Genomic DNA, 19,778 nt, shown 5'->3' on the forward strand with positions numbered 1-19,778 from the left:
ACTCTGATGCTGTGTTGTTTAAGGATGGGAGTGTGGGCTTTGGAGAATTGATGAAGGACTGCGATGGCGATGTTGTTGCTTCTACCTGCTTACTTTTGCGGGGGGACTATATAATGTGGATATTGCAGAAGCCATGTCATTAAGACACGGCCTGTCAATCTCTATTGAGTCCGGTTTCCAGGTGCGTTGCTTGGAGACTGACTGCTTCAAGCTGTACAACAACCTAAAAATGTTACTGTAGGTCCTACTGGCTTTGGGTTGGTTGTTGATGACATCTTATAGCTTAGGAACTCTTGTATCTCCTGCACTTTTTCCTTTGTTAAGAGGGAAGGGAACCGCGTAGCGCATAATTTAGCGAGATTAAGTAGTAATTTTGATTGTCTAAGGGTTTGGATGGAAGAAGTTCCATCTGATTTGGTTGATCTTGTATTGGCTGACTTCAGCCCTCCCTCCTTCTTCTTTATAATTTAAGCTTGTGGTGTTTGTCAAAAAAAAAAAAAAAAAATTGTCTTAAAATATATATATATATATATATATATATATATATATATATATATATATATATATATATATATATATATATATATATATATATATATATATATATATATATAATATAATAATATAATATAATAATTTAAGATAAAAATAAGAATAAGATTATGATGTGAAAAATTGACTTAGGCAAGAAAATTTTCCACCGCAACTTGACATCTGTACAATTTGAAAAGGGGGTGATGTCAACAATTGTTAGTTTAGTAATAATTAAAGATAATGATGCACGATATTTTCACTAATTTTAATTAGAAAAGTAATAATGTTTTTTTTGATAAAAATATCATGGCAAAATACAACTATAACATAGTTATTAATACGACTCAACCCGACTAAGAAAGAAACCTAATAAATTATGGAATTTTTGATAAATTTTTTGCTTGAGGCCAATATTTTTTCATACAACACCACAACATGACATGAGCCAGACAAGAAAAAAGCGGGTTTGTGTCAAGGGTTTCCGACATGTTCAATTAAACGAATCAACACGACACATCATGTTCGTTAAATGGGTCGGGTCGGTGTTAAGGCTTCCCAACCTATTTAATTTCAAATAGGAACACAACATACACGTACGATCAAATTTTTATGTTTTTTTTATTTTATTTTTATTTATTTATTTATTTATTTAAAAGAACCAATCAAACAATAAAAAAATCAAAAGGTAAAACAAGCTTACCCCAAAAAGTCCTATCCAATGAAGAACGTTGGTTGTCTGACATTTCTTTGATGATCATCTCTGGAAAATATTAGAATTGAGATTGAAAATAGAAGAAGAAAGGAGACGTTAAGTTTTATTTTTTTATTATAATGTAAATATATAGAATAATCAAGTACTTTGGAAGTAGCTGAGAGAGGTGAGTGAGAATAGGGTAGTATTGTGCACTTACCAAAGTATACTTTGATTACACTATTCCATTGTCATCATTATAGAATACTTCTTTTTTAATTTTATGTCTTTTCAACATTTCATGTGAGAATAAGAAGAAGCGCGTAAGAGAGAAGACATCAACTTTTCATTTGAGTATTATTTGTACTCTTGTACATGTACATGTACGTGGTTTTAATTATATTTTTTTTATACTAGATTAGCCTTGTGCCATGCAAGACATAATTTTTTTTAAAAAATAAATATATCTAATATATGTACCTCATATGAGAAAAATTATAGAAACATAACCATTAATTGCAATGGTATTTAGATCTAAATAATTATGAAGATGAGTAAAAATACAAGCAAATTATACAATATAGAGTACTCTTTAACCGAGAGTAATTATATTTGGAAGCCATATACTTTTTCATAAATCCATAATCCTGTAAAAAATTATAGAGTATAACATAATATAATAATTGTGTTACAAAAAAATTGTATCGGGGGTTTGACTTTCGTTGACTTTCTCTCCTTCCAAGGCGATTTGCTGAATTCAGTTTTCTCACTCACTTGCTCGATCATGGTGCGCAAGAAGCAATCAACTCCACTTCCTCAAACCCCATCCTTCGGTTACCAAGCTCCTTCTGACTTTAATCTTTGAATGTTTATGGAAATCCAAGCTCTATTCCTGAAGTTGAAGATGAGCACGATTTGGTGACTCCACCTTCTTATTTGGTTCATCCATCAGCTGGTAAGATTCCTTGAGCTAATTTGAATACATTAGAGAGCTTGTATCAAGCTCAACAACTTAAATTGCAGCAGAAAATCAATGAAATTGTAAATCGGGTACCTAGGGTTTTCTCGATTACTGTTCCATTGCCTAAACCTCAATCAATTGTATTTGGGGCTGATGCAAATGGATCTGGTAACCCTGTTGTTCCTCCTGAATTGATTAAGCAGCCAGCAAACTTGATGAACGGGCAATTTGTTTAGTGGCAAGCTCACTGCTAAGGGTATTGCTTTGTCCTTTGTGGCTCCTATTCTTAAGGATGGGAAAACTGTGGCTCAGCTTCAAGCTGCAGAGATTGATGTAGGTAATTCTTAGTGGTGCAACGCCATCATTTTCTATGTTGTGGGTTTCTATCCAACTATTGCTGTTGTTCATAGATTTATAGTTCAACAATGGAGTAACTTTGCAAAACCTGAATTATTCTGGCATGATGATGGTTACTTCATAATTAATTTATGCTCTGCAGAAGATAAAAATGTTGTATTGAGTTTAGTACCTCATATGTTTAATAACAAACCTGTATAGTTAAGCCATGGAGTGATAAGTTTAATTTTCAGGTTGAACTTTTAAGAATTGTTCCTCTATGGGTTAGACTTCCTAACTCACCTCTTAACTATTGGGGGCGTGAAACTTTAAGTCGAATTGGCAGCCTTCTTGGAGTGCATATTCTGTGCTGATGAATGCACATCTAGGCAGCTCAGGGTTTCTTTGCTAAGTTGCTAATTGAAGTTAACATAACAAAGCCCCTACCTAGCAATGTGCTTGTTGAAAGTCCCTATGAAGTACTTAAACTCAAGGTTCATTTTGAATGGACCCCACCTTTCTATAACAAATGTAATAAGGTTGGTCATGACTGTTCTGTTCCCAAAGACAAGTCTAAAGGCCAGACTCAACAAAGCAACCTGAACACAAGCAAATACAAGTCTGGGTTCTTAAGTAGGCTCCTCAAACTGTTACTGTTTAGAAGAAAGCTCAAGTTCATAAGAATACTATGCAGGGAGTTCCTAATCCTGCAGACCCACCAGTCATCACACCTTCTCTTGATAATGATGCTGCTCATTCTGATGATGAGTGGAGGATAGTAGGCAAAAAGACACTAAAGCTCAAAATTCTAGGTAATCTTAGCATATGATTACTAGGGTGAATGCTTACAATGCTCTAATTGCCGATGAAGTTGCTTCCTCTACCTATCGGGGGTGAGGGTAATCCCCTTCTAGTACCATGATTATTACATCCTAGAATATTGGGTCTCAATGACCCTAATAAAGTAACTGCTGTTAATCAGTTACTCAGAGAGCAGTCCATTGATGTTATTGCTATTCTTGAAACAAAAGTCAAAGTGCATAATGAACTTTGAGTTTAGGAGCAGTTTAAGAAAAAGACAAAACTTTGTTTTACAGCGCATTAGATGCTTAATTATGCCTAGGGGTGTCTATTCTGTTTTCTATTTGGATTTCGGCCAAAATCTAATCCGATCCAAAATAAAATTCGGTTTTGAATTTTTAAATCCAATCCAATCTGAATTCCTCATCAATCCAATCCGAATTAGAATTCGGTTATTTGGATCCGATCCGAAAATCCAAATTAAAATGAATTGCAATCTTTTAATAAAAATAAAAATGCAGTTATGAAGTTGTGCATTATTAATACAAAAAAAATAGTTTTATATAATTTATATTAATGTAATCATCAACATAATTTTACATGATTAATACAATCAAACAATATTTGTAATTGTATGGATTCATATTTCGGTTAATTCGTTGCTTTGGATCCAAACAAGGTCAATCCGATCCGATCCGAAAATCCGAATTTTCAATAAATTTCAATTCGATCTGATCCAAATTAATGTTTGGATCCAATCCGAATTAATAATTCGGTTTGGATTGGATTTTGGTTTTTATCTGAATAATGGACACCCCTAATTATGCCTAACAAAGTATAAAAGTCAAAATACTTAAAGAAATGGTTCTTTAAGGTTATGAGATGATTTATAATAAGAAATATAGGAAACGAGGAACATAGAAAATGAATGAATTCCATTTCTACCAAAGAGTTCATGTTATGGTAGTTAACTTAGAAACTCATTATCTTCACAGGTATCGACTACTGCTTGAGTGTTCCACTTTGAAAGTGACCTCAAACCATTGAAGTTAAGCTAAGTTATTGAATTACAAGCTTAGAATGAAGCAAGAAGTGCTACATTAGTTGTAAGGTCGTATGCTTTGTTTAAAGACCTTTTAAGCTAAAGCTGGAATGGATAATGGTTATTATTATGTTCCATAATCAACAAACGGTTCGTTTACACACGGAAAGACTCACATTTTAAGCAAATAGCAATAGTTACGAATTTATTTGAATGTCATGGTTGTCTAAGCCATGAATCAAGAATGCTTGATTATAAGCAAACATCCTTACATGAAAACTCATAAAGATCAATTCATGGGCATAATTTCTGTTCCAAACATCTTTAGCAATGTCACATTGACAAGAACATACTCAAGGATCTATTAGATAGGTTCTTGATAGTTGATCGATTCGGAATCGTTCTAAGGCAAGCAAGTCTTACTTGTTGAAACTGACAAAGTAAAGAGCTATTGTTCTTAGTATAGACAATTAACTCCGAAAGCTAAAGAGGATTCAATTACTTCAATGTTTCACAAGAATTTGAAAGAATATGGCTATATTCATCAATGTGAACAAACTTGACCTTGAGTAGCTCAAAAGTTCAGTGAAATACAAAATCGACTTGGCAAGATATCAAAAACATCTAGATTAGGTCAAGCAATATTTTCTTGAGCCAAGTGTGACCATCTCGAAGTTATGAAATTGAAATTTTCATAAATAACTCCACAAAGAGCATATTATGTCTTCACAGAGACCTTGATGCCATTTGAAAATGACTCGAACGATGATGATCACATCCCTTCCTATAAAGTTCTTAAAAGATTTGCACAAGTGACTAATGTTACACTAAATAAAATGTCAAAGATAAGAAGGGACGTCATATTCAGTTATGCATAGAAATAACTTCTAAACGTGTTTTCAAGTATATGTTTAAGGCTCTTAGCCTCAGTGGGAGCTAGGTGGCTCAGTGGGAGATTAATGGCTCAATAAAGGCTAAGATAGCTCAAGTGGGAGATAACGGTTTATTTCACAACGAACTTTTACCCAAAGACAATATACATGTCTCTTTGTAAGCATTTAAGTGAGACTACGGGCATTACTTCCACAACCCAATTGAGGACATAACATTTGTTGCTCTAAGGGCATGTTCTCATTTACTGAACTGAACTGAACTGAACTGCATGAACTGAACTGAACTGAATATTTTATGAGAGAAGGAAATTAGGAATTGTACTGAATTGTACTGAACTGAACTGAAAATAAGCTAAAAAGAACAAGCCCTAAGTGGTGTCTTTCTGGAAAGTAACACATTTTCAAAATGACAAGTGGGAGGAAAATGAACTCGATGACCATCGAGATTAGCAAAAAATGAACTCGATGACCATTAAGATTAGCAACAAATTAAGAACTGAGAATCTCGAAATACTTTAAATGGGCTTCATGAGAATGACTGATCAAGAATACTCAAAATGACTTTAAAAGTGCCTTAAAAGAGAATTCATTACTCACAAAACTTCAGAAATGTTGGAGTAAGATCAACATAATCAAAGGGCTTTGAAAGCGTCTTGAAACTCAGTGTTTGATGTAATTACCCCGTATAGGTATATAATTCACCAAAGACTTGGATTGAATCCTGTAAATTTCTATTAAATTAGAAATAAACCTAAGACTTACAAGCATACTATTTACTATTAGATAGTAAGGGAATAATGTCATGTAAGATAGCTAGGACAAATTCAAATTCCGAATAATGGTTAGAAACCATAAAATTCGAAATAAACTCCATGTTTGAAAATCATGTTTGAAACTTGATTAATTTGCATGAAGGGTGAAAAACCTATCAATAGCAAATAAGTTTTCAAGGAGAAAACTAACAAATGTTGAAATGAATGTGCATACATAGCTAGATTGGTTAAAAAAGATACAATTAATTCACGACGTTGATTTTAATAAAAACCTATTCACCAATCGGAATGCTTAAATTTGTTCGTGATTATTCTAGCAAAATTGCGTATATGAAATATGGCAAAATAGATACCAAAACCGCCTTCCTAAAATAGGATTTTGGAAGAGACTATGGAAATAGTTTAAGGGTTTTGGAAATCTAAATAATGCTAGATTTGAAAGCAAGATCAAGAAATCCATTATAGATTGAGGGAAGCATTGCATGTAGGAATTGGAACGTAATTTCTCATAAAGTTAATATAAGGTTTAGCTTATGGAGAAACATAGAAATTCTTATGGATAAGAAGTTTAGTGGGAGCAAGAGTCAATCTTGTAAGGTCCAACAAGAAGTTTACAAACTCCGTTTGGAAAATGACTATCAAATGCGAAATGCTTAGATTTGAAAGTATTTTCAACAATGGACTGAGCAATAGGAGATACTTAGTACATATTGGGAATTAAGATCTATTGTATAGACTTAATAAAATGTTTAAACGAGTAAAGGAATTTACCGTGTTAAACATGAAGGACTTGGAGAGGCTTTCGACCCATATGGATAAAACCAAGTAAATGTTTGAACTAAGTATAAGCTAGGCAAATACTAAGTCAAACAAGAAAGACTGTAGTAGAGACTTTCAACCGTATCACATAGCAAATAGTTTAGCAAGACTCGGTGAAACTGGATAACCAAAAAGGTCACATGAATGGAATAAAATTGGGGATAATTCTGCAATTGAAACCATCATGTATTCTATGATATGGAGTCGTCACACAACTTACATGCTTAGAGCATGAGAAGTATAAAGTACCAATCAAATTAAATATAAGTAATGGATCGTTAGATTATGATCAAGAACATTTAAAATACTTAGATAAGTAAAAGGGATGAGTTCTTGACGCTTGAAAAAAAATGTAATTTGAGAATTGATGTTGCAAGCAAATCCTTAGCAAGGATCAAGATCCTTAATAAGGAAGCCGTTTATAAGCACGAGCTAAAAATGCGTCATGGCTTGAGAATGGTAACATGGACGCGCATCAATGTGTAATGTGTGGAAATTTAAGGTAAATTTCCATGATCATAAGTGGTTAGGGTATCCCAAATCATTGTGACCCTTGAATAAAATCCAAGCAAAGCACCATTTGTAAGTCTACTGAAATATATGTTGAAAATATTAGTGCATTAAAGGCAATAATAAGAAAGTTGTTCAATGGAAAGTTCGTTGTTGAACGTTGATGATTGTAGGTTGTCATGTTGAAGATCTCAAATCATGAAAATGAGTGGGAGCCATCACTTGGACAATAAATCCTAAATCACATATAATCCCTAACACTCTAAAATTTTATCATCTTATTATGATAGTGTTCAATAATGAAGATGCTAAGATTTGCAAAGTAATCATAACTACACCTATGCAATAAGTGAACGACAACATTCATAATTACATGAAAGAAATCAAGCATATTAAATATGGGTGTATTTCTATTAATGTTTTGTGAAGAGTATTACTCTTAAAACATTTTGGGAAAACCATTTATCTTAATATGAAACATTAAAAAGTTTTGAAGTGGAATAAAATTTTTACTAATTATTCCACAAACTATTTAATTGTGATTTAGAATTAAATAACGAGTCCATTCGATTTTGAGAATATTCAAAATAGGGTATCAAGACAATGTCTTGGATAAAGAAACACCTATTTAGTGAACATTGAGTATTTTAATCAAAAAATATCCTTAATCAAGGTCATTTAAAAGTTGGACGATTAATGACCACTTGAGATTAGTGTATAGTATAATTTATAGCACCGTTTCTTGTGCTACAAGGACATGATTGTTATAAATCATTTGCACAAGTATTGGTTTAGAACTATATCGGATCGACCTATGAGAATAATTTAAGAGATTTAAAAATCGTCATAAGTATACCTCTCATTATGGCTATCAGAACCTCTTTCTTCGACCATGAGTATTGTAAGTTCTCTTGTTTGACTACTAGTCTGCTTTGATGTTTGTCAAACGTCTGCCATACAAGGGGATTAGAAAGGTGACACTCGGATGGCTAGGTCCTCTTAGTAAGAGAAGCTAACAATGCAAGACTGAGAATGTCCCCCTATTAACAATAGGGAACATGTCTTTGTTGTTTACAAAGCCTCTCAAAGAGCGAGATTGTAAAAATGCATGGCCATGCTCAGATGGATTTCAAAAATCATTTGCTTATTAATAGGCTATGCACTAAAAGCGCACTTATCCGGAAGGACAAGTGGGAGATTGAAAGGAATGGTGTCCCACGAACAAGTGTATTATTCTGATAAAGGGCTTGGAATTATTAGAAAGCTAATTATTCAATGAGGTAAAGTGATCGGAATGCCTAGCTGGAGGCTGCTTCCGATCAGTAATATTAATGCATAATTAATATTACAGCTTAATCTTGGCTGAACCCTTTGGGTCACACCCAATCAAGTAACCGATCTGAGACAACGAATTAATCCAAAGGAATTAATGAGTTATTATAGTATTATGAGCAAAGATGTCGGATATCGAGCTAGGAGCATCGAAACTGAGCATATCAAGTCGAGTCGAATTTAGGAATCGACGAGACAATAAATCAAGCAATCAACAAGTTATAAATATATCCCTAGCCTCGGAATGCCTCGAGCAATCCAAGGGCTAGGGAAATATTGCTAGCCGTAGCTAATGCCACAAGGCAAGGCTCGGCCGCAAGCTCAGCATTCCTAGTATGGCCGACCATGCTGGTCGACCATGCCTTGTGTGCGTCGCAAGGCTAGGCATGGTTGGCCAAGCATGCTACGCAAGCCAAAACACCAGCCGCTTCATCACAAGGCCAGCAGCACCCATGTGTGTGCTGGGCTTCGCAAATGGACGCATGGCTGTGCGGGCTTGCTAGCAATGCTAGCACCACCAGTCGCACACAAGCAGCAACAACTCGCATTACGTGCGTGGCTTGCTGCGCACATCTGCGGGCTGGTGCATGGCCAACAGTGATGCGTGGCCTGTGTATGCGGAGCTGATGTCGCATGGGCCGCGCGGCAGGCCCAGCCTAGGGACTCGGCGCCAGCGAGGCAGCCTTGGTGCCCAAGGCAGGCCACCAGCTGGCGCGAGCTTAGTGGGTTGCGTGTGTGGGCGGTTTGTGAGGAGTGTTTTTCTTGGGGAATAAGGAGGCCTTGTGGTCTTCACCTATTCCCTTAGTCACATTGTGACACTTGTTGATTGTTTTTCTTTTTTTTTTTTTTTGAATTAATAATTTAATTGTAAAAAGACATTTTACCAACTCTCCCACATTGATGGGAGATTGGAATTCTCAAGAGATTTCTCTATAAATACCCATCCTTGGGAATTGAGAAAATCACTTTGAGTTGTGAGCTTGAAAGGGCATTTTTAGTTGCTTTAATTTGTGTGCGGGTCATGGGATGGATTTTAGTTCCGCATGGTGTCGGACATCACGAAACCCAACACCTTGTGTGTGTCGGTGGTGGTTCGTGTGGTGGCGGGTTGTTCGTGGAAGGTGGTGATCGCGGTGTTTTTCCTCTCTCACCTGACCAATCTAGTATTGCAGTATGTTCAATCAAATCCTGTGTGTTGGGTAGAGGAGCAACACTTGAGGCTTTTCTCCTTGATTCGTAGCTAATCGCAACATGGAATTCGTGCTTCATTCAAGGGTATTATTATGTGATTCTTATGTGTTATGCATGTTGATCTTATTTAGGTGTAAACAAATAATTAGATTTGTGAAAGTTCGCAATATATTTATTACCTAATTCCCTACACATATATGACACTCAAAAGAATAAGTTTTAGGTCATTCTTTCTCTTTTTTCCTCTCTTTTTCTAATTTTTTCATTGATTTTCTATTTTAATAACTCATTTTGGATTCTATTTGTATTTATAAGTTTTTCATGTTTTTAGTTCTTAATTCATACTATTAGTTGTTCTTATTTTATTTGTCGAATAAACAACATACTATGATGCTTATAATTAATTTTGAGGAAAGAATTGAATACTATAATGTTGGGAAAATTCAAGTTTATCTCTGAGATTAACATGAAAATATATCTCCTCTCACAATATAATGTTTTACCTTTATTTTTTTAATGATAAAAGTGAAATAGTAAAGTGGCTTAAAAATAAATGCATAAAGTTGTGAGAGGATATTAATCTTAGAGGTTAACTGGGGCTCCCTCTTATGTTTGGTAAGTTTAATCTTGGTGCTTATGCTAAATATATGAATATGTGATTTTAATTTGCTATAAATTTAAAGTATAACAATTTAAGAAGAAAATAAAACCCCAAAAGGGGTGAAGAACAGTTGCCCAACTAGATGATGTTCTATTGGTGCACATGTGTGGATATCAAATAGGCTTTTAGTGGGTATTACACTATATTTCTATCAACTATTTTTCATAAGTCTTCCTTTTAATAATATTGGTGCGCGATGAACCGCGGATACCTAATATATTAGTGAGGGGTGTTCACACTAGGTACATTTTATTAACATACATAAACTTGGCCAAAATAGGGTGATGACGCGCAACCCTTGTAAGTAGGTGGTTTTTTAGGGATTAGTCTCGACCTACTAGCGTTTTCTTTCTTTAAGTTGATTTTATTGTTTTTCTTTTTTTTTTTCTTTTTTATTATTTTTAATGTGTGTGTGTGTTTGTGGGGGGGGGGGAATATTTCAAGCATCCCACACTTGAGCCCCACTGTGATTATACACTTAAGCATGGTGGCGTCCAAAGGGAAGGAAGCTAGAGTAAAAGAGTCGCCAACAAGGTTTAGGAATTTGTAAACCGTTCACAGGGTGAAGGTTACACCCCTTCATGATCCAAGAGATTAATAACTCCATAGTGGTCCTGAACCATGACTGGATATTCGGGGATGAAGGTACAAATCCAACCTAAAAGAGATTGAACCTGCCCTAAATAGGCCTCTACTTTGTTCTTCTCATATTCATGTGCGCTTTTTGATCAACATACAATCATTAGGTTAATCCTAAACCTGTTTAATCTATGTTGGTTGAATATTAATGCACAAACAAATCGATTATTGACGATCAATTGAATTAAAATCATACTAGCCTAAGCAAAATTATTAATTATCTTATTAAGCGTGATTTCAAGTACAAATTCCCTTTAAACCTGCAAGAGAGGCGTGATCAAGCAATAACAATAATATCAAGTAACATAATAATATTGATAAAACAAATCATTATCATCATAATGATATTCTCATCAAAGCATAATAATATTAACAAAATCCTAGGCATGATACTAACAAGATTAATAACAAATCCTAGCATGTCACTAAAAATCAAAGTTTTAGCCCTAACATGATACTAGAAAGCAACAAAGGCATCCTAATATGATACTAAGAATTAAAATAATCTAAGTATGATTCCTAAAGAAATAGAGAAATTAAATTACTCACTTTTTTGCCTTGTACCTCTTTCTATTAAAACAATACACACGTTAGTAACTTCAAGGAAATATTAAATCAAACAATGAAAATAATATTAATTGAAATTATATTTGGGACCAAACCCTTAGAAATTATCAACCTTTCACGTCTAGGGTGAAGGCAACTTCGAGCTTGGCTAGGTGTGTCTAAGCCTCGTGATGGAGGAATAGTGTATTTTGAAAAGGCTAGGTTTAGAAAGAGAGAGAAAGAATAAGCTTCTAGCTTAGAAAGAGAAAATAGAATATATGATTGTTGGTGATTGAAAATGGGAAAATATCGACCCTATTCATAGAGAAAAATGACCGAAAATGATTAGGAAAAAGTCAAAATTTGAATCGGATTAAAATTCCTTTTTATCGCGCGGCGATAAATTTATCGCGGTGCCATAAAGTCATCGCGGCGCGATAAGACAGTTTTTTGCGGATATTGTTTTTATCATATCTTTTGATTCAGAATTCCAAATATGACATATAATATGTTGTTGGAAAGATCTTGAAGTCTAATTTCCAAATAAATTGAAATAACATTAAAATATTTTTCAGAATAAAAGATATGGCCGAAATAGTGGAAGGGTGTCAGTTTTGGATAGAGTTTCGTATTTCTTTCATATCTTTTTCGTTATAGCTCGGAATTAATATTATAATATATCGTTGGAAAGATAATTTAAAGGGCTATCAAACCATTTAAGATTTGGATAAAAATTTATGAGTTACGAAAATAATATCTGATCATCTTTGAACGTGTTTCATTTCGAATTGAATTAGGACGTTCAAAAAGAGGAGTTTTATTCAATTTCAAATTCTTTATCTTATCTTTTAAAAAAGGATAACTAATATCTTTTAGAAACTTATAGAATCTTCTAATTAATCCTAATTGGTTTAGGAATGTAATTAAGATTAATGGACCCTCCACATGATCATTGGGTCGCACATAAAACTCGTTTTAGGCCCAGTTTAGTATTTTGGCCATAACTTCTCGTTATAACTCGGAATTAGGCTTATAATATATCGTTGGAAAGGTCTTTTCAAGCCCCATCCAACTACACAATTATTGGACCCTGATTATGGACTATACTAAACTGGATTGGACATTTTTCATAAATAAGATACGAAATGAATGATTTTCGAAAACAGAAATGAATTATTTTTATTAAAACATTTTAGAAAACAGAAGAATTCACGAGACTCTTCAAAATTTCGCCTTACTCGATATCAATGACGTTAAACGTACTCATCACTGGGTTTGGTTTATGGGGAGACACAATCAGGTGTTTACAATATGTCTCAAAATAAAATTATTTATTTTACGGGATGGAGTCGTAATTACTCAATTTTTCTAATTTAGGAGTTTTTCTCCTTGTGTTTTCTATGTATTTTGCAGGTTGGTAAGACGGGATGGTTTGAGTGAGGACGTATCTTAGAATAACTACCCTGCTTAGCTTTATGAACTTTTAGTCTACTTTTTATTTGAGTTTTATTTTGGTTGGGGTTGTAATGAGATACATCTCTTTTAGACCACCTAGTAATAGTATAAAAGTTTAAATGATAATTACAATTAATATATAGTTTTGGTTTATATAATTATTATTTTTTTTTGTTTGGTAAATAAAGGATTTTATTACCAAAAGGAGAAAGTTACAACTTATAAACAATGCTAAGTTGAAACTTCAACACAACTACACAAGATCCACAAGATCAACCAAACACCAATAAAACACCACAAGACTCCAAAGGAGCCAAACACCCCAAAGGAAGAAAGAAACCCAAGGCCATCTTCTAGGAAGGGTTCTCTAGGAACTCACCCCTCAAGACACGCCCCGAACTTGCCAAAACTAGTGCCACCTTCTAGGAAGGGTTCACCAGAAGCAGCAGAGCACAAGAAGGCCAACAGCAACAAAGCCCAAACTAGGCATTAAACAAAAATACAAACTAGAAAACCAGAACAGCTAACCTAATAACATATTCCTATCTGAATCAATACACCTGCAAGCTACATTAAAAATTACATCTCTATAAATTAAACTTGATCAGCAGTCTTACATCTTCCAGTGTAAATCAAAGGATTCCTTTGTAACCAAATGCCATGAATTAACTCAGCAAAACACATAGCATATAATCTGCCCTTAGATGTGCTCTTCCTGCAGATTCTACTAGCAGCCTTTTTCTCTTGCAGAAAACTTTGGACATTCTTGTTAAAACCAAGAAGAGCAAGAACTGACTCCATATAGTCTTAATAGCTATAATAAAAAACACAAATGGTTAAATGTCTCATATGTTGCATTACAAAGAAAATAGGCAGGGTCATAAGCAATATGCCACTCTGTTTGTCTATCCTTTGTTAACAAACGATCCTAGCACCCTAACCAAGTGATGAATAGAATCTTAGGGGAAGCTTTGTTGTTGCAAATAATTCTCTTCCAGTCAACCTTAGGAGACTCAGGGATCAAAAGCTTGTAAAGTTTCTTGATTTGCATTCTCCTATTAACAATAATATTGCTCCATCCCCAAATACTGTCCACAACTGCTCTGCATTTTAATACCTTTTTCAAAACCCAAGAGCATTTACTAGGAATACCAGAACTCCACAAATCCCTCTTGCTGAATTAGTAGGTATGAACCCACTTTACCCATAAGCTATCAGCTTTGTGAGAAAGATCCCATAGGATCTTAGTAACAGCAGCATAATTTCAATCACTCAGGGAGATGATGTTCCAACCTCCACATAAACTTCCAAGCAAAAAGAGCTTTCCTAGAAGGATTGGCTTTCCTAGTCCAAACAAAACCCTTGAGTTTAGCTTCCATTTTCTTGAGAATCTTCTTAGACAGAATAAAAATTTGTGCCCAAGAGGTTTGAATTCTAAATAGGACACTCTTGATAAGTTGAAGCCTCCCTGCATAAGACAGATTCCTAGCAGCCCAGGAGTCAATTTTAGCTGTAATTCTCTCAATCAAGGGTCTTCATTGAATAATAGTAAGCTTACTTGAGGAAAGAGGAACCCCAAGATAGTTAAAAGGGATACTGCCAGCAGCCATACCAAGAGTTTGAAGCAAATTAACCTGAGTACACTCATCAATTCCCCCAAAATAAGCATCACTTTTATGCAGATTAGCAGATAAACCAAAAGCTTGTGAAAACTTCTTAAAAGCATTAACCAAAAGCTGCACAAAAGTGGCATCAGCCTTAGTAAACTACAAAAGATCACTACAAACATTAAGTGAGTAAGACTGAGCTTCTCACACTTAGGTGAAAGTTAAACTCAGGGTTAGACACCATTTCTTGCAGACATCTAGATAAATATTCCATACAAATGGCAAAAATAAAAGGTGATATAGGATCACCTTGTCTTAGGCCTTTTTGAGCAAGAAAAGGGGGAGTAGGGAAGCCATTAATAAGAATAAAATAAGAAACAGTGCTTACACACCCCATAATCCAAGTGATAACTTTGTTAGGAAACCCAAGCTCCCCAAGAATAGCCCGAAGAAAATTCCATTCCGCTGAATCATAAGCCTTTTTAAGGTCAACCTTCAGCATGCACATGAGAGAGATAAACTTGTGAGAATATCCCTTAATCAATTCTGTGGCTAAAAGAATATTATCACCAATATGCTTGCCTGGAATAAAACCAGCCAGAGAGTCACTAATCAATGAGCCAATCACCATTGACAACCTACTAGTGATAACCTTAGAGATAAGCTTATAAACCATAGTACAATAGGCAATGGGTCTGAAATCTTTCACATAAGAAGGATTATGCACCTTAGGAACTAAAGTTATAGTTGTAAAATTCCACTGCTTAGCCATTTTGCCAGTATTAGAAAACTACAAAATAGCTTAATAAACATCATTCTTCAAAATGGGCCAAGCTTTCTAAAATAAAACAGCATTAAACCCATCAATTCCAGGAGCTTTATCATTTCCAATATCATTCAAGGCAGCATGAATTTCAGCATGAGAAACATCAGCTGACAGAATGCTAACAGCCTTAGCAGTCAATTGCTTGCCTCTCCTCACAGTACCAAGATCAATAGCAGGGAGAGTAGAAGCCCTAGAACCCAGCAAGTCCTTGTAGAACCTGAAAATTTCCTCAGAGATTAGAACAGGATCCCTAAGGTGGATATCATTCTCAGTAAAGATAGAGTTAATCATGTTCCTATGCTGTCTTTGTTTCATTACAGAGAAGAAAGTAATCCAAGTAACTCTAGATTTCTACTTATAAATACTTTCCTAGATACCCAACCAATGCTTCACTTGTTGAACAACATCATCTTCTTGAATATGGAGCTCAGTGTTACTAACATCATTAGAAATCTGAGTCTGAATGCTCAAAAGATGACTCTGAGCTTGAGAAACCCTATCAACAATATTTGTTTAATATTCAAATCCTTCAAAGCATGTTTCATAACTTTCAACTTGTTCCAGATTCCAACCATGGGACATCTATTAGAAACCTGAACCCATTGCTCCTCAACATTTAAAAGAAAGTCAACATGGTCAACAAGACAGTTGAGGACTCTGAAAGGTCTACCATGTCTATGTCTGTCAATTTGTAATTCGACCACAACAAGAGAGTGATCAGAGAGAGAAGGAGGCAGGTAGAGGGATTTAACCTGAAAATATAGGGAAAGCCAGCTTTGTTTTACAAAAGCCCTATCAATGTTGGTAGCAGTCCTACCAGGACCCAGACTCTTATTAGACCAAGAGTAAAAACTCCAGTACTCTTAAGCTCAGTCAACTCCATAGTCTCAATACACTCTTTAAAATCCCTAAGTTCAATATCAGTAATAGGGTTGCCATTGATTCTGTCGTTAGAGCAAAGAATAAAATTGAAGTCACCAATGCAAAGTCAAGGCAAAGTAATTTTACCAAGACTTTTAATTCGAGTCCAAAGAGGGAGCCTATCATGAATAGAATGAAGCCTATAAACAACAGTATAAGCACAAATGAAATTCATATCCTTGGTAGAAAGAAAGACATGAATAAACTGTTCTGTAAGAATTTGAACATCAAGGTCAATAAAGTCAGGCTTCCAACGCACCCAAATCCTGCCCTTAGGGGAATGAGAATAGTTGCAGATTCCAGACCAATTTCTACCAAACTTATTTTGCATAGCAGTACACCTATGAACTTTCACCTTGGTCTCTAGGATACTTACTACATTGATGTTATGAGCAGCAAGTAATCTCTTAAAATCAGGGGGTTTACTTGCATCATTCAGCCCCATGATGTTCCAAGAAGAAATAATCATCCTCCCATAGGGGGATACCCATCACCCCTGATAGGTACAGTTTCAGCAACTTTATTTTCTAAAAGAGTAAAGTAAGCATTAGATCTAAGGATACCCTGCTGCCCAGCAGCATTAGTCTGTGTTCTAGTTATAAGACTTTAGATACTCTAAGCGGAATTGCATGAATCATATTCATAAGAATTTAAACACCAAGATCAATGAATAACACATAAAGAACAAATAATAATACCTTTGAAGCGTGAATCCACGTGTAATCATGCAAGAACTGTGGGAGATAAAGAACCTCAAGCGTGATTCCTCTACTTGGTCCACTGGCACAGATTAAACCTCCACTAATGCTAGTTAGTCGTGATTGAACCTTTCAATCAACCTTTTACGGAGAGGTGATGAATGAACCAACCAAGATCCAACAGCACGAACACCACACGCCACCTAGAGTGGCCGGCCATACAGAGAGGTGAGAGAGAGGGGAGGGCCGTGAGTGAGAGTGAGAAAGAGAGCTTAGGGTTTTTGGGAATTGGTTGCTTGTTTCACAATTTACTTACTTGTGAATTGTGACTTAATTCAACTATTTGTCATGGACTTTATTTATAGATCATATCTAAAATAAGAGTCCATGTCAAGCCCAAATTCCTAACTCTAATATAACTACTCTAGCCCAACACCAATCATGATCTGTCATATCCTCATAAGGCCCATTAATGGGCCTCTAACTTGTTTTACCCAATACCCTTGTTGTGTGACCTCATAGGATCCACTCTATTGGGCTTTGGACTATTTGACTAGCCCAAAGTTTATTTATTATATCTAGCAACAGACAATGACGACCCAAAAGAATGAACTTATTATCTCCATAATAGTGATCCTTAATATAACTAGTTATTGCACTTATCGAAGACATAATTCCTTCAATCTCCCACTTGTCTGAGATAAGTGCGCAATATTCAAATTCATTAAGTCAATGTGCGTCGATTTGATAATATGATTGCATCTAATGTCGAGACCATATTAATCGACAAATCTTTTCTTGGAATCTGAGTTAGAATTTTAAACAAATGTTTACTATGTAATCCATTTGAGCACGGCCATGCATTTTCTGAATTATCCCTATTCAAGGGGCCAAGACACATTCCCAATTAAATAGGTAGACTTGATATGTCCAATTTATATAATGTTTTACCCCCATCCCATGTTCATAATTAGTGGTGTTTTTGGCTCTTTAGAGCCACTTTTATTACTAATTTGTGTTTTCTAGTGTTTTTGTAGTTTTGCTTGAGTTTTGTAGGAAATTGCACATTTGGAGCGTTTTCCGGGTTTTTCACGAAGCAACTACGAGCATTAGGAGGACACGACTGTCTTTGAAGCCCAAGACTGGTTAGAGCCGGTGATTAAGGGCTCGGTATGTGATACCGGGGCACATGGATCAAGTATTCAAGACCCGAAGGGGAAATCCGGATTGGGCCGAAGAATCGAGCCCAATCGAAGTCCAAGCCTCGAAGAAGAAGCTTGCGCCCGATCGGGCGGGCGCGCACAAAGAAGCAGCACCGCGAAGGCGCGCCCGATCGGGTGAGCGTAAGCTCGATCGGGCACGGCGCGTCAGGAATGGCGAAAGAAAAAAGGCAGGCCCGATCGGGCGCGTGTTTTTAGAGGACTTGATTGTCGAGATTGTTAGTTTTCAATTAGGATGTGTTTTAGGGATGTTTAAGTACGATTTTTGGACGTAATTTTGATTACCTTCTCTTTTTAGATTTTCTCTCTCTACTTAGAATATTTTTCGCTCTCTAAAATTCTCTTTAACTTTGTTCTTAACTCCATTCCTTAATCCAGATTTCTTTTGGTAACAATTTCTTCTCTTTTAATTTTAGTTATTTTCTTTAATCCTTTCATTATGTCTTGCTTTATTGTTTTGATTAGTTTAGATTTAATTATGTTTGAGTAGTTTCATTTCTAGGGTTTATGGGGATCTAATAAATAATATGAAGGGGTAATTTTTGATTGTTGATTATCAATGCTTGATGGATTTCCTATTGATTGATTTAATGCTATGCAATTAGGTTTGGCCAGATTTAATTGTATGAGTTTAGCAATATTAATTCGAGATTCGATAGATGAGAATTGATGTTTAGGCTTAGTATCAATAGGCAGACTAATTTATAAATGGTTAAGTCGAGATTCGAGAGATGAGATTTAATACCGGTAAATTAACTCTGTGATTATAATATGTAGCGAAAGCCCTTTATAATCTGATTAATTGATGCTTGATGATTGCTTATTATGATTTGCCCTGGAATATTGTTTATTAGTGAACCTATGCCCTAGGTTTTCTCTTCATTGATTTATACCCTTTTTATTCCCTTCCTACTCTTACCTTTTAGTATTTAATTACCCGTTTTACAACAATTTGTTACTTGATAATTTAGATTGCACTTAATTAGTTAGGAGTAAATTGACTTGTTTCCCTGTGGTTCGACCCTTCTTCCTTATCTACATAGTTAGTGGATTTAGGTTTTATTTTTGATTGGGTGAATACGGCTTGAGCCTGTCAAGACTTAATCCAATCTTGTGGCAACCAAAGCTCCCACTCAATTCTTCAAGTAACCAGGAAGCATCCTTTATAATCTCCAGTTACGGGAAGATGTCTGAATGTACCACAATTAAATCAATCATTGAATGGAATCAATGTTCCACTCATGTCAAAGGAATCCACTAATATATCCGGAAGCTCTATACTTGAACTTCAAAGTAGGTCTATAGTTTGATCATGCATCATT

The 19,778-nt window shown here is 35.2% G+C and overlaps 1 protein-coding gene across 1 annotated transcript; it reads right to left on the reverse strand.

Annotated features, from left to right (window-relative positions):
- Positions 1–14,112: 14,112 nt before the first annotated feature.
- On the reverse strand, positions 14,113–16,983 carry LOC145575369 (uncharacterized). The gene is made up of 9 exons (XM_081633249.1): positions 16,745–16,983; positions 16,435–16,561; positions 16,211–16,369; positions 16,000–16,097; positions 15,642–15,867; positions 15,033–15,581; positions 14,743–14,950; positions 14,478–14,652; positions 14,113–14,359 (listed from the first exon to the last, which is right to left on the reverse strand). The coding sequence occupies exons 1-9, from the start codon at positions 16,981–16,983 to the stop codon at positions 14,113–14,115; spliced, it is 2,028 nt and encodes a 675-aa protein (XP_081489375.1).
- Positions 16,984–19,778: the final 2,795 nt, after the last annotated feature.

Source organism: Chenopodium album, chromosome 13, assembly GCF_948465745.1.
Source record: "Chenopodium album chromosome 13, dcCheAlbu1.1, whole genome shotgun sequence".
NCBI lineage: Eukaryota > Viridiplantae > Streptophyta > Magnoliopsida > Caryophyllales > Amaranthaceae > Chenopodium > Chenopodium album.

Excerpts from the sequence above, each read along its gene's own strand:
- LOC145575369 (XM_081633249.1), bottom strand. The coding sequence starts at position 16,983 with ATGGGGCTGAATGATGCAAGTAAACCCCCTGATTTTAAGAGATTACTT. Across the intron at positions 16,562-16,744 it reads GTTCAAATTCTTACAGAACA|AATCAATGGCAACCCTATTA; the intron begins GTTTATTCATGT and ends CTCTAACGACAG. Across the intron at positions 16,098-16,210 it reads TTGAGGAGCAATGGGTTCAG|AGTCATCTTTTGAGCATTCA; the intron begins GTTTCTAATAGA and ends TCTCAAGCTCAG.